General features: G+C 38.0%; 2 protein-coding genes across 11 annotated transcripts in view; one reads left to right on the forward strand and one right to left on the reverse strand.

The window, feature by feature from the left end:
- The window catches only part of EXOC6 (exocyst complex component 6), a 218798-nt gene that overhangs the window by 159274 nt on the left and 46951 nt on the right, over positions 1-12573 (forward strand). For all 10 annotated transcript variants that reach the window (XM_033224564.1, XM_033224621.1, XM_033224613.1 and 7 more), the window contains one exon: positions 12185-12258. In XM_033224564.1, the coding sequence (XP_033080455.1) occupies positions 12185-12258 (74 nt within the window). The remainder of the gene's footprint in view (positions 1-12184; positions 12259-12573) is intronic.
- LOC117091824 (protein UXT-like) lies at positions 10423-10982 on the reverse strand. The gene has a single exon (XM_033224650.1). It carries the CDS (start codon positions 10950-10952, stop codon positions 10479-10481), a length of 474 nt encoding a protein of 157 aa, XP_033080541.1. The 5' UTR covers positions 10953-10982; the 3' UTR covers positions 10423-10478.

Below are 12573 nucleotides of genomic sequence, written 5' to 3' on the forward strand. Positions count from 1 at the left end.
TGTAGTGGGGGAGGTGGAAGGGTGGAAATAATTCAGTTACTGACAAATTATTCTGTACCATCGTTCAGCCATGTACTTTTTGTTTTTGTTTGTTTTTTTTTTTTCTGATGATGAAGAATAATTAGCATTGACCCATCTGTGTGCTCACTTGTTTTTTGAAACAATGTGTTGATGCTCTTTTTTTTTTTTCTGGTATTCCTTGTGACGAGTGACACATATACCAGTGAGGTAAATCAGCTTGAGCTAAAATTTCAGTCTGTAATTATGAAACAGAACTTTTTCCCCTGTTAAGTCAACTGCTTTATAGGAAGTTTCATCCTGTGCAAATGTTTAACGAGAACCTATTATATGTTTGTTATATACTGGGAAATCAAAGATAAATCAAACTTCAAAGATTTCATAGTCTGGCTGGGTAGGAGACAGATACATAACTGTAATATAGCATAATTAATTATTTATAGAATATATATTTTGTGTAGAGAGGGGGCAATTAATTCTGTATGCCATGGGATTGAGAAGATTGACTATAACAGAAGTAAAATTTGAGCTGGGTGTTAAGGGATGGATAAGATTTCACCAAAAGCAGGGAAGGGCATTCTGAACAGAGGGAATGAGATAGGCAAAAGCACTGTGATGAGACAGTGTTTAGGGAATCTTCAAACAGTCATATGTTGATGGACTACAAAATAGAGCTTTTTAATTAGGACCATGACACGATTAAATCTGTGTCACAGAATGTTAACTCTTTTGTCATTTGGAAATTTGTACTGGAATGAGGGAGAGACTGAAAGCAGGAAGATCTATTAAAAGACTATTGAACTCTTTCATGTGAAATATAAAAAGAGCTTAACCTTGGCCAGTGGGAATGAAGAGTATGGATTCCAGGCAGTTTGGAGGAGGGAATACATAAAAAGAGTGAATGAATAAAGGTATGATTTGATATGATTTAACCATCCAGGATAGATAGTTTAATTAAATTCAACATAGAAGATTTGAAATTGCAGGTACCTTAACGGAGTGCTATGCTCATGATAAAAGGTCTACGGATGTTTATTTATTGAATAAATGAACAAAGTAACAAATCAGGAACTCTCTGTAACCAACACTGGTCTCTTCTAGAGTTCTACCTTTGTTGTCAGAAAGTTAAGACCCAGCTGATATTGCTGTATTTCAACTCAAGATCATTTAACTCCTTGATCTAAACAAAACTGATCATTATTTCTTTCATAAAAATTCTTCACATATTTGATGACTGAAGAATGACCTTTTAACTTTATCTTTTCTGAGCTATGCAGTTATTTTTTAAAATGTTTCCTTGTAGGATATTTTCACATGCCTTTTTGTAAATTTTCTTTGGATCTTTTCCTGTTTTTCTACTTTTTTAACCTATACTTGGTGAAAGTGGATACAATGTCTAAGTTCAGGAATATAGAATTATATGAACTTATATAGAACTTTTCGGCCGGGCGCGGTGGCTCAAGCCTGTAATCCCAGCACTTTGGGAGGCCGAGACGGGCGGATCACGAGGTCAGGAGATCGAGACCATCCTGGCTAACACGGTGAAACCCCGTCTCTACTAAAAAATACAAAAAACTAGCCGGGCGAGGTGGCGGGCGCCTGTAGTCCCAGCTACTCGGGAGGCTGAGGCAGGAGAATGGCGTAAACCCGGGAGGCGGAGCTTGCAGTGAGCAGAGATCCGGCCACTGCACTCCAGCCCGGGAGACAGAGCGAGACTCCGTCTCAAAAAAAAAAAAAAAAAAGAACTTTTCTTTTTTTAAGTGCTTTCAGATCAGTCTTAAGATGGTCTGAGTACATGTCAGGAAGTTGAGACCTTGCTTCCAGTCCTGGCTCTGCCTCTAACTTGAGCAAGGTGACTTGGACAAACCCTTCACCCATCAAGAGGCCTAAATTTTTCCCATAACACATGGAATTTGGAATTGATAATTTTTTCAAGATAACGTCCTCATTCTAAGATTCAAAGGCAGTTAAATGTTAAGACATTGAAGAGTGTGGGGCTTTGAAGTCCTTTTTAATTATTTCTTCATATCTATTATGTGCATGGCATTGAGGGAATACAGTGGTAAGCAAAACAGAAAAAGTCTTTACCCTCTTGGAGTTTAAGTCCAGTGGGGAAACAGTCATTAAATAACTTCGTTAGTAAATGTGACTATAAGTTGTTAAACTTTGTAAAAGTATATGGTATGAGAATAGTAGGTAGGATTTATGTGTGAATGTAGAGGTTAACTTTTGGTTAATTTGACCATAACCATAATACTAGTATAACTGCGTGTTTGGAGACAGTCAGGAAGATACCCAGGAATACATACTTGGAAATTGCAAAAATAGCTGACTCTGAAAGCTACATTGAACTTTTGATCTTAGTATAAATTTTGTGGAAGTTCAAGATAAATGTCTTCTTATTTGGAGGAGCATTTGCCAAGGTATGAGAATGATATTCTGAATCAGTGTATGTACTTTGTTTTATATTTATTAAATATTTATTATATATTCAATTCCAATATAGGTACCTTATAGATATAACCATCTTGTAGAAGAAAAGATTAATATGTTTTCTAGACAAGTTCTTACAAAGGTATCGCAGAAATTCTTCATATTACTAACAAAATGCAGACTATTTCCAAAGCATCAAGCAATCAGAAAGATTCTGTTTTATATTTTAAGAATCCAGAGTAGGTCTAGAATATACTTTTTAATTCATTCTACCCAAATATCTAAGTTAGGTTATCAGCTCCTAAGGGTTTAACATCTGAAATCTGTAGATATTAGAAAAGGCATTAGAATAGCTCCAGTTTAAAGAGTGCTGGCACCTATTTCAAAGGTGAGTTATTGAGGAGTAGGTAAGTTTCTTAATGTGAAAGCCTTGGTCTTTCTTCATTTTTGGATAAAAACTTAACCTGCTGGGAACGATGGCTCATGTCTGTAATCCCAACACTTTGGGAGGTCAAGACTGGAGAATTGCTTGAGCCCAGGGGTTCAAGACCAGCCTGGACAAAATAGGGAGATTTCATCTCTGCAAAAAAAATAAAAATTAGTCAGATGTGATGGTGCACACATGTAGTCCCAGCCACTCAGGAGGCTGAAGTGGGAAAATTGCTTGAGCCTGGAAGGTCAAGGCTGCAGTGAGCCATGATCATGCCACTGTACTCCAGCCTGAGTGACAGAGTGAGACTCTGTCTCAAAAACAAAGCAAAACAAAACAAAACAAAACAAAACAAGAAAGCTTAACTAAAAAAGAAAAAAAAAAAAAGAAAAGAATGCTATTTATAGAGTTTTAGTGGCTATGACCTCTAATTGTAGCCTTGAAAAAGGCCTGTGCCCAGTAATAAAAGTATTAAGGCCAAATCATTTGGATGGTAAGAGAAGAATATTTCAGTGCCTTTTTTAAAAGTAAGCTGGATGCTGTTACACTGTTTGGATACCTGAGTTTGTTCCTGGTTTGGATACCTGAATTTGATACCTAAGCTATCTGATGAAGGATACTCTGCCCAGGGTTAATTCCAAGAAATGGAGAAAACTAGATATTACTTTATATAAAAATGAGGTGATGAAGGTAGAGTAACAATTGGTCCTTGAGGTTTGCATCCCACTGTTGCTAACCGCTTATAACAGAAAATACATCTAAAAGCCAAGAATCCTAACTCTCCTGATTCCCAGGCATAAGTTATTCACTACCAGAAAAACCACTAGATGGTGCTCTTAGTCATTCCTTCTAATGACACACCTGGTCCACATGGGGTACTTTGCCTAATAACAAAGTTTGTTAAACAAAACTTGAGTTCTTACTAGCTACTTTAATCTTAAGATGTAGATAGAAATGGAATTACAAGAAGTATCTTCAAATAGAATGAATATTGGCCTTCATATTCAGCCATTTAGTTAGTTACAGAATTATTCCATTTTATATGCACCTGTGTGATCATTTGCAAGCACGGTCTTAAAACTGTAGCCTAACCTCCTTACCCTTTCTTTCAATCTTTTGTGAAGCTTCTGGTGTATTCACTCTTATGATCCATGGACCCTTTTTCTCCCCCACCCCCTTTAGCCCCTGACAATTCTACCTACCTTGTATGGATGTTTTCTATATCTACATTGTAAATAGTCTACATTCTCTGCCTTATGATAAAGATAACTGCCTGCCTAGAACAAGATTTTTCAAGGACTTCTGAGTTTAATTCCCTCTGAGTTTAATTTCAGAGTAGGTTTTATATTTTCTAGTCAGGATAAATATTTATGGCCTGACATCTTGGCAATTTTCCTTCCCCCCTTGTACCAAACCCTTTACATTTTGCATAGATCCTGAGAGGAAGGGCCTGTTTTCCTACTTAAAAAAATTTTTTTTGTTATATATACAGATAATTCATGTTTTGCCTACAGATATTCTTTGTTCTCTTAAAACTTCATAGATTACCAGCTGGGCGGAATGGCTCACACCTGTAATCCCAGCACTTTGGGAGGCCGAGGTGGGTGGGTCACCTGAGGTCAGGAGTTCGAGACCAGCCTGGCCAACATGACAAAACCCCATCTCTATTAAAAATACAAAAAAATTAGCCAGTTGTGGTGGCACATGCCTGTAATCCCACTACTCAGGAGGCTGAGGCAGGAGAATTGCTTGAACCCAGGAGACGGAGGTTGCAGTGAGCCGAGATCATACCACTGCACTCCAGGCTGGGCAACAGAGCGAGACTCCATCTCAAAAACAAACAAACAAACAAAAAAAAAACAAAAAAAAAAACAGGAAAAACAACTTCATAGATTGCCAATTTGGAAGATACTTTTGTTACAATCACAGCTTACCCTGCATACATTATTTTTTGTTTCCACTTTCATCTAAATTGATTCAAACTAGTCTTCTTCCGAGTTAGGCTGATATAGCAGTTTTATTCTATTGTTATAATATACCTTCCCAATAAGATCAGACACCTCCTTCTCTAATCTAAGAATATTTAAAAACTTGGAATCAGGCCGGGTGCGGTGCCTAATGCATGTAATTCAGCACGTTGAGAGGCCAAGGTGGGCAGATCACCTGAGGTCAGGAGTTTGACACTAACCTGGGCAACATGGCGAAACTCCTTCTCTACTAAAAATACAAAATTAGCGGGGCCTGGAGGTGTATGCCTGTAATCAAAGCTACTCAGGAGGCTGAGGCAGGAGAATCTCGCTTGAACCTGGGAGGTGGGGGTTGCAGTGAGTCGAAATTGTGCCATTGCACTCCAGCCTGGTCAACAGAGTGAGACTCTGTCTCAAAAAAAAAAAAAAAAAGACAGAAAACTTGAAATCATTTATTATCATTACAGAAAATAAGAGGAAATGAATATCCTGAAATTATTTTGTTTATTAAAAAGGAAATAGCCAAATTGGAGGCATTAAGAGAAAAAAACAAAGATTTGGAATCTCTTAAAAAAGAAAACTTCATAGAGTCTGGAAATGATTTTTACAAATCTTATTGGGTAATCAGGATCAATGTTTTTTAAAAATACCCTTAAAGGCATGGCTAAATGACAAAAACAAAGACACCATAATAGGAGGGAATTGGGTGTTATTGTTTTTAAAATTTGAACGATAGTCCAAGGGAGGAGAATTAGGAATCCCCAAAATATGACAAATTATATACAAAATGAGAATCTGGATGAGCCAAAAAGTAATTTGATGATAGTACTTCAAGAGATTTCAAAAATTAGTCATCAATTCTTTAAAAATTTAAAAGATTAAAATTGACCCCATGAATCATTGGGACCATAGACAATATTAGCAGAAATGATTTATATCGCTATTTATTCATTCAACACACATTTATTGACTATTTCCTGGGTGACAGGCATCATGTATGTAACTCCTTCCCAGGAACTTCTTGTTTAGTGGAAGAGCTTATGATTTAGTTTTTGTTGAAGAAGCTATTAGGAGTATTCTCACCCACCCTTAATTACTTTTATATAAATACACTAAGTGTATGCAGTTATGTTCTTGATTTGCACTGTTAAATAAACACATATGGCTAGGAAATTTAAATTAAGCTGGATGCAGTGCCTCATACCTGTAATCTCAGCACTTTGAGAGGCCAAGACAAGAGGTTTGCTTGAGGCCAGGAGTTTGAGACTGGCCTAGGCAACATAGTACCTCTGTCTCTACAAAAAATAAAAAAAATTAACCAGACATGATGGCACCTGTAGTCCCAGCTACTCAGGAGGCTGACACAGGAGGATTGCTTGAGCCCAGGAGGTTGAGGAAGGCTGCAGTGAGCTGTGATGGCACCATGACACTCCAGTCTGGGCAACAGAGTGAAACCCTGTCTCAAAAAAAATTAAATAAAACCAAAAATTAAGTTTAGCATGGACATTACATTTCATTATTGCAGAATGTTCTCTTGGACAGCATCATTCTAAATCTAATCAACAAGCTAGATAATATATCAATATCCAATACTGGGTGGCATTCCCTTAGCATTTATTTATTTATGGTTCTGTTTTTCTTCATTCATTTAAGAAACTTTCATTAAATACTCATTATGAGTCAGGCATTGTGCTAGGTGATAAGAGTGTAGAAGTGAAAGTACTGTCCCTGCTCTCAGGGAGTTCATGGTTTAGTGGGAAGACCCAGACAGATAAACAGTTAGAAGGCAGCAAAGTGAGTGCTGAAGTTAAGCTGTGCACAGAAAGTTGCAGTGAGAACACGCAGAAAGAACATGACCCAACCTGCAGGGATAATGGAAGTCTTCCCAAGGAAGACGATGATTGAAGGATAAATAAGAGTTTACCCAGATGGAAAATAAGAAGAGGAAGGATGCTCTAGGCAGAGGGATCAAAGCATCATGGAAAGAGAGTGGCATATGCACGGAAGTACGGTTAGTTTGGTGTGGTATAGAAACTGAGGTGCCCCTAGGGAAATGATAAGATGAGGCTGGCAGATAGACAAAGGCTAGATTGCAAAGGACCTTAGCCTTATTTTATTTTAAGATGATGGGAAACTATTGAAGGATGTTAAACTGTGAAGTGGCACAAGTTACATCTACGTAAATCTTACTGGGATAAGTGGATGGAGAAGTTGCACCAGAAGCAGGGAGGTCAGATAGGGTGTATTTTAGTAATCCAAGCAAGAAATGATGTTAGTTTGTACTCAGGTAGAAACAAATTCAGACTCGAGATATTTTGGGAAGTAGAAACAAAAGGATTGACTGCATTTGATTTTTAAAGAAATAAAGGGAAAAATACAAAGCTATGAATCAATAGCATATCATTACGAATGTCCTCTGTGCTAGATGATTATCAGGTCACTAAATTGCCTTCTACCCCTAAAAATTTTTGAGAAAAAGCCCTGAGTGTTATAATCTAGTGAATTTCGCTTCCCTATTGGTTAGATTCTTATGAGAGATGTGATAAAAGATGAGAGACTGAATACTTAATCAGATTCTGGATTAATGGAGTAAATGCCAGGAAATCTGAATTAGTTATGTAATCCTGGGCAAGTGACTTTCCTTTTAATTTTTCTGCCTTATAAAATGAAGGACTCAGCTAGGCGCAGTGGCTCACGCCTGTAATCACAGCACTTTGGAAGGCCGAGGCAAATCACTTGAAGTCAGAAGTTGGAGACCAGCCTGGCCAACATGGTGAAACCCTGTCTCTACTAAAAATGCAAAAATTAGCCAGGCGTGGTAGCATACATCTGTAATCCCAGCTACTTGGGAGGCTGAGGCACGAGAAACGCTTGAACCTGGGAGAAGGAGGTTGTAGTGAGCCAAGATCGCGCCACTGCACTCCAGCGTGGGTGACAGAGCAAGACTCCATCTCAAAAAATTAAAAAGTCTCGGCAACTTTTAAACTGAGTCCTTAGGGGACTGTTGGATGTGTTTCAACGAGGTTGTCTCTTTCAGTTGCAAGATTTTGTGATTCATCATCTGCATGCCCTATTTACTAACATAAATTATTGTGATGCTCAGAGCAGATGGTGTGTGAGAAAGTGCTTAGTAAACTATAAAGTGCTATATAAATTTATAGTACCATTAATTTTGACATTGAGCTCTTTGGTTTACTGCCAAGCCATTAGGTCTTAAACTATAGTATCTTAAACAAGAACCTAGGGAAAAGAAAAATTATTTTAAGATTATTTTTAATGTAGAAAAATTCTGAGCATTAAATAGATAATAACTGTATGTCTAATTGAAATTGAGCTTATTTTTGTGCCTGATAAAATGAGTCTCCCTGCATCATAGAAAGTCTTTTTTTTTTTTTGAGAGGGAGTCTGGCTCTGTCACCCAGGCTGGAGTGCAGTGGCCGGATCTCAGCTCACTGCAAGCTCCGCCTCCCGGGTTTATGCCATTCTCCTGCCTCAGCCTCCCAAATAGCTGGGACTACAGGCGCCAGCCACCTCGCCCAGCTAGCTTTTTGTATTTTTTAGTAGAGACGGGGTTTCACCGTGTTAGCCAGGATGGTCTCGAACTCCTGACCTTGTGATCTGCCCGTCTCGGCCTCCCAAAGTGCTGGGATTACAGGCTTGAGCCACTGCGCCTGGCCCATAGAAAGTCTTTATTTATGAGTGTGTGTGTATCTATCCATGGTGGTGGTAGAAGCTATGGTAACATTTACAGCCTTGGTTGAGAACTACTAGGGATTTATGGTAAACAGTTACAGACAGTAGCCTGAGACTGTGGCAAAAAAAAAAAAAAGGCCAATAAAATGCTGAATGGTCTTGAGTTTTTTTTTTTTTTTTTTTTTTTTTAAAGACAAGATCTCACTTTGTCACCCAGGCTGGAGTGCAGTGGTATGATCATGGCTCACTGCAGCCTCAACCTCCTGGGCTCAAGTGATCCTCCTGCCCCAGCCTACCCAGTAGGTGGAACTACTACTACAGGTGCATACCACCATGCCTGGCTAATTTTAATTTTTTTTTTTTTTTTGTAGAGATGGGGTCTTGCCATGTTTCCCAGGCTGGTCTTAAACTCCTGGCTTTGAGCCATCCTCCAACCTTGGCCTCCCAAAATGCTAGGATTTATAGACATGAACCACCATGCCCAGCCAAAAAAAGTATTTTTTTAAAGTTAGAAAACACCTTTACTTTTAACACCTTTTATGATTATAATATAAAAGGTTAACATAAACTAATAATGTATTTTACAATGTAATATAAAAGGTATTATAATTTTGTTTATCGTTTTTCAGTTAAGATGTAATGATACTAGAGAAAGGCAACTCAGCTACCTAGGGCATAGTAGCAGGTAATGGCAATACCGCTGTATGAAAGTATACCACTTTTCATTGTATAAAAAGACAGTGATATGAATAAATTGTACTAAATACTGAAAAATGTGGCTAGATTTGGTCACTAAATTTTGGTTTTCTAGAAAAAAGGGGTCTGAGAATGGTGAATTTAGTCACTTATCTAATGACCATAACCTAGCAGAGAACCAAGAACAAAGGGAGAAAAGTGGTGCATCTCTGAGTAACCAAAAGGTTACTCATTCTCAAAAGGTACATACGTTCCAAGGTATGTATATAAAACCTATTAACCTTACTAGTAGGAGAGGCCCTTGCTTAGCTTGTGTTTGCTCTTACTTTAGACATAATTCTAGTAATTGATTAGCTGGCTTACCCGCTCAAGAAGAGTAAAGATAAAATTAATAAGAGAGATGAGGGAGAGAGTAGGGAGTAAGAATTCATGTTAAAACTAGCAGGGAGAAGGCAGAAAAATTAGAAAAGCTAGACATGAAAACTCAAATAGCACAGCTTTTTAATAGAACAACAAAAAAAAGCTCTAACTTCCATAACAACCCCTGGGAATTTTACTTTATAGAACAAAATGTATTCTTAATGATGACCCACAGGATTAATGATACATTTTAGAATTTTGTAAAAAATGCTTAAGATTAAAAAAAAAATTCTGATACTTAAAGCAAAAATTATACAACAGCAACAGAAACTTATTTTGAACTCAATATTCCCCAGAGATGCCAGATAAATTAAGCTGTGCAAATTTTCATATATTTATTGTTTTTACTTGTTGATTTTGAGCCTTTCTAAACTATATTTCACACAGAATACACAAAATTTAAGAATTGCTTTTGTTATCCCAAGAACTATATAGGCTGAAATTTAAATAGCTTCCAAAATTCTAGCTCAGATAAATTCACAAATGGAACGTCTACAATGTTCTCTTAAAAAATTAGACTCTCCAGCACTTTGGGAGGCCAAGACAAGAGTATTGCTTTATTTAGGCCAGGAGTTCAAGCCCAGCCTGTGCCACATAGCAATAACCTATCTCTACAAAAAAAAAAATTGCATTAGCCGAGTGTGGAGATGCATGCCTGTAGTCCCAGCTACTTGGGAGGCTGATTGCTTGAGCCCAGGAGTTCGAGGTTGCAGTGAGTTGTAATCATGCCACTGCAGCCTGGGTGACAGATGGAGACCCTGTCTCTTTTTTTTTTTCAAAGGCATTCAGGCTCTTTAATGTCTGAGGATGGGGGGAAGAAGTCAATGGTGAGTCTTCTCTGGGAAATTCTGCAGGCCTTGTAGTTCTCTAAGCCCCTCTGGCAACATGTGGATATGGGCTTTGGTATTCATGGAGTCCTTGGTGAGGCTGTTGCTGAGCTCTGTGAGGAGAGAGCTCTTACGATCAATGAACTTGAGAGCTTCTGCCAGTGTCAACTCCAGGAAAAAACCATATCCCAGGGCCACATAGATGCGTGAAGTATCTGGGACCACTGTGTCAACGAAGAAGTTACAGCCCAAATCCACCTGCATATATAACTCCGAGTGCTTAGCTTCCTGGAGTCGCTCAGTGACATTTCTCAGTTGAAGGTATTTGGCCAGCTGCTCATATACCTTGTCTCGATGGTCCAGCACCTTTCGCAAGTCCCGCTGCAGCACGTCACTGATGAAGGTCTCGTAGCGCAGTACTTTCTCCCCCGTGGCCTCCACCGCCCGCCGCTTAGGGGGCGTCGCCATGATGGGCTCCTCAGGGCCGCCACCAATAAGCAACCCTCCCTGTCTCTTAAAAAAAAAAAAAAAAAGAAGAAGAAGAAAAGAAAATTAGAATATTAATGGGGTGGGAAAATGATTACAGGCATTCTTACCAGAGAAGCTTGCATGTAAAATGACAAGGTCTTTTTTACGAGCCAAGTCTTTTAAGTTTTTAAAATAACTAATATTGGAATTGTCTTTAATTTAATTAAATAAGCTATGTTAGTAGTATTAAAAATTTTGAGCCACAAAAAATTATTGAAGGAATCTGTGGAAATTTTTAAAATTCTTGTTGAGATATTTTTTAGTTGAGGCATGAATCCTTTATAAAAAAAATTACTGGCTAGGCATGGTGGCTCACACCTGTAATCCTAGCACTTTGGGAGGCCAAGGCAGGTGGATTGCCTGAGCTCAGGAGTTTGAGACCAGCCTGGGCAACATGGTGAAACCCCATCTCTACTGAAATACAAAGAAAATTAGCCGGCCATGGCGGCATGCTCCTGTAGTCCCAGCTACTCGGGAGGCTGAGATAGGAGAATCACTTGAACCTGGGAGTCAAGAGGTTGCAGTGAGCCGAGATGGTGCCACTGCACTCCATCCTGGGCGACAGAACAAGACTCCATCTCAAAAAAATAAATAAATAAAAATAAATAAAAATTATTAAAAGGTATGAACAGGCGTTCCTGCATCATCCTGATTTTTCTGCTTAGAACATTTTACCTATTGTCTGCATGTAAAGTTGACTTCTTACCTTGGTGTCTGCCTTTTATTGCTATTAGCTAGAGGTGGGATTTTTTAATAGCTCCTATTCTGTAGCAAAGCAAATATTTCAAAATATGTTGACAGCCATGGAATTGATATAATTTTGAAATGCTTCTACAATCATTCACCTAAGGCTAAAAAGAGTCAGAAAGCTTTACTTGATTGAAGTACATTACTATTAAATTTTAGTAAGAAAACCCTCCTAAATGTATTGTGATTAGGATTACAATGATTACATGGCAGATTCAAAATTTAAAATTATTAAAACACTTGAGGTAATGGATGTGGAGAACTTTCTCAGTAGTGGAAATTGAAGGTTATAAATAATCTTCATTTGAAGTGATTGTGTGTAAATATTATAATGCATTTATAATGAGTAGAAATTAATTTATCAGTTAAACTCTTGTATATTTTGCAATCTCGTTTTTATTCTCGTTTTTTCTTTCTTTTAATAGTGTTTGCCAGCTCTGAACCTGTGCCAGGATTCCAGGGGGATACCCTGCAGCTAGCATTCATTGACCTCAGACAAGTAAGATGTAATAGTGTACTTCCTATTTGTTGCCCTCTAACTCTTGCCCTCCCCTCACTTTTTTTTTCTTAATGCTACAGGAATGCCTGATTGCCTTGACACAACCTATCTTAAGAAAAATGCTTGCTTGATAACTATGTATTTGGCACTTCTCTTTGAACCTGTAATGCATTCAGTACCTCAACTTCATAGAGCATTCTTATCAGTGAATATTTAATTTATTTAATAGTTATTACCTGCTAAGCACATTACTAAATCGTAACTTTGTAGCTTGCTTTAATGACACTTGATGTTTAGATTATTTCTTAATAATCT

This window comes from Trachypithecus francoisi, unplaced genomic scaffold (assembly GCF_009764315.1).
Source record: "Trachypithecus francoisi isolate TF-2019V2 unplaced genomic scaffold, Tfra_2.0 Contig01436, whole genome shotgun sequence".
In the NCBI taxonomy this organism is placed as follows: Eukaryota; Metazoa; Chordata; class Mammalia; order Primates; family Cercopithecidae; genus Trachypithecus; species Trachypithecus francoisi.

What these genes read in the sequence shown, in the direction of transcription:
- LOC117091824 (XM_033224650.1), bottom strand. Translation starts at nt 10,952, where the DNA reads ATGGCGACGCCCCCTAAGCGGCGGGCGGTGGAGGCCACGGGGGAGAAA.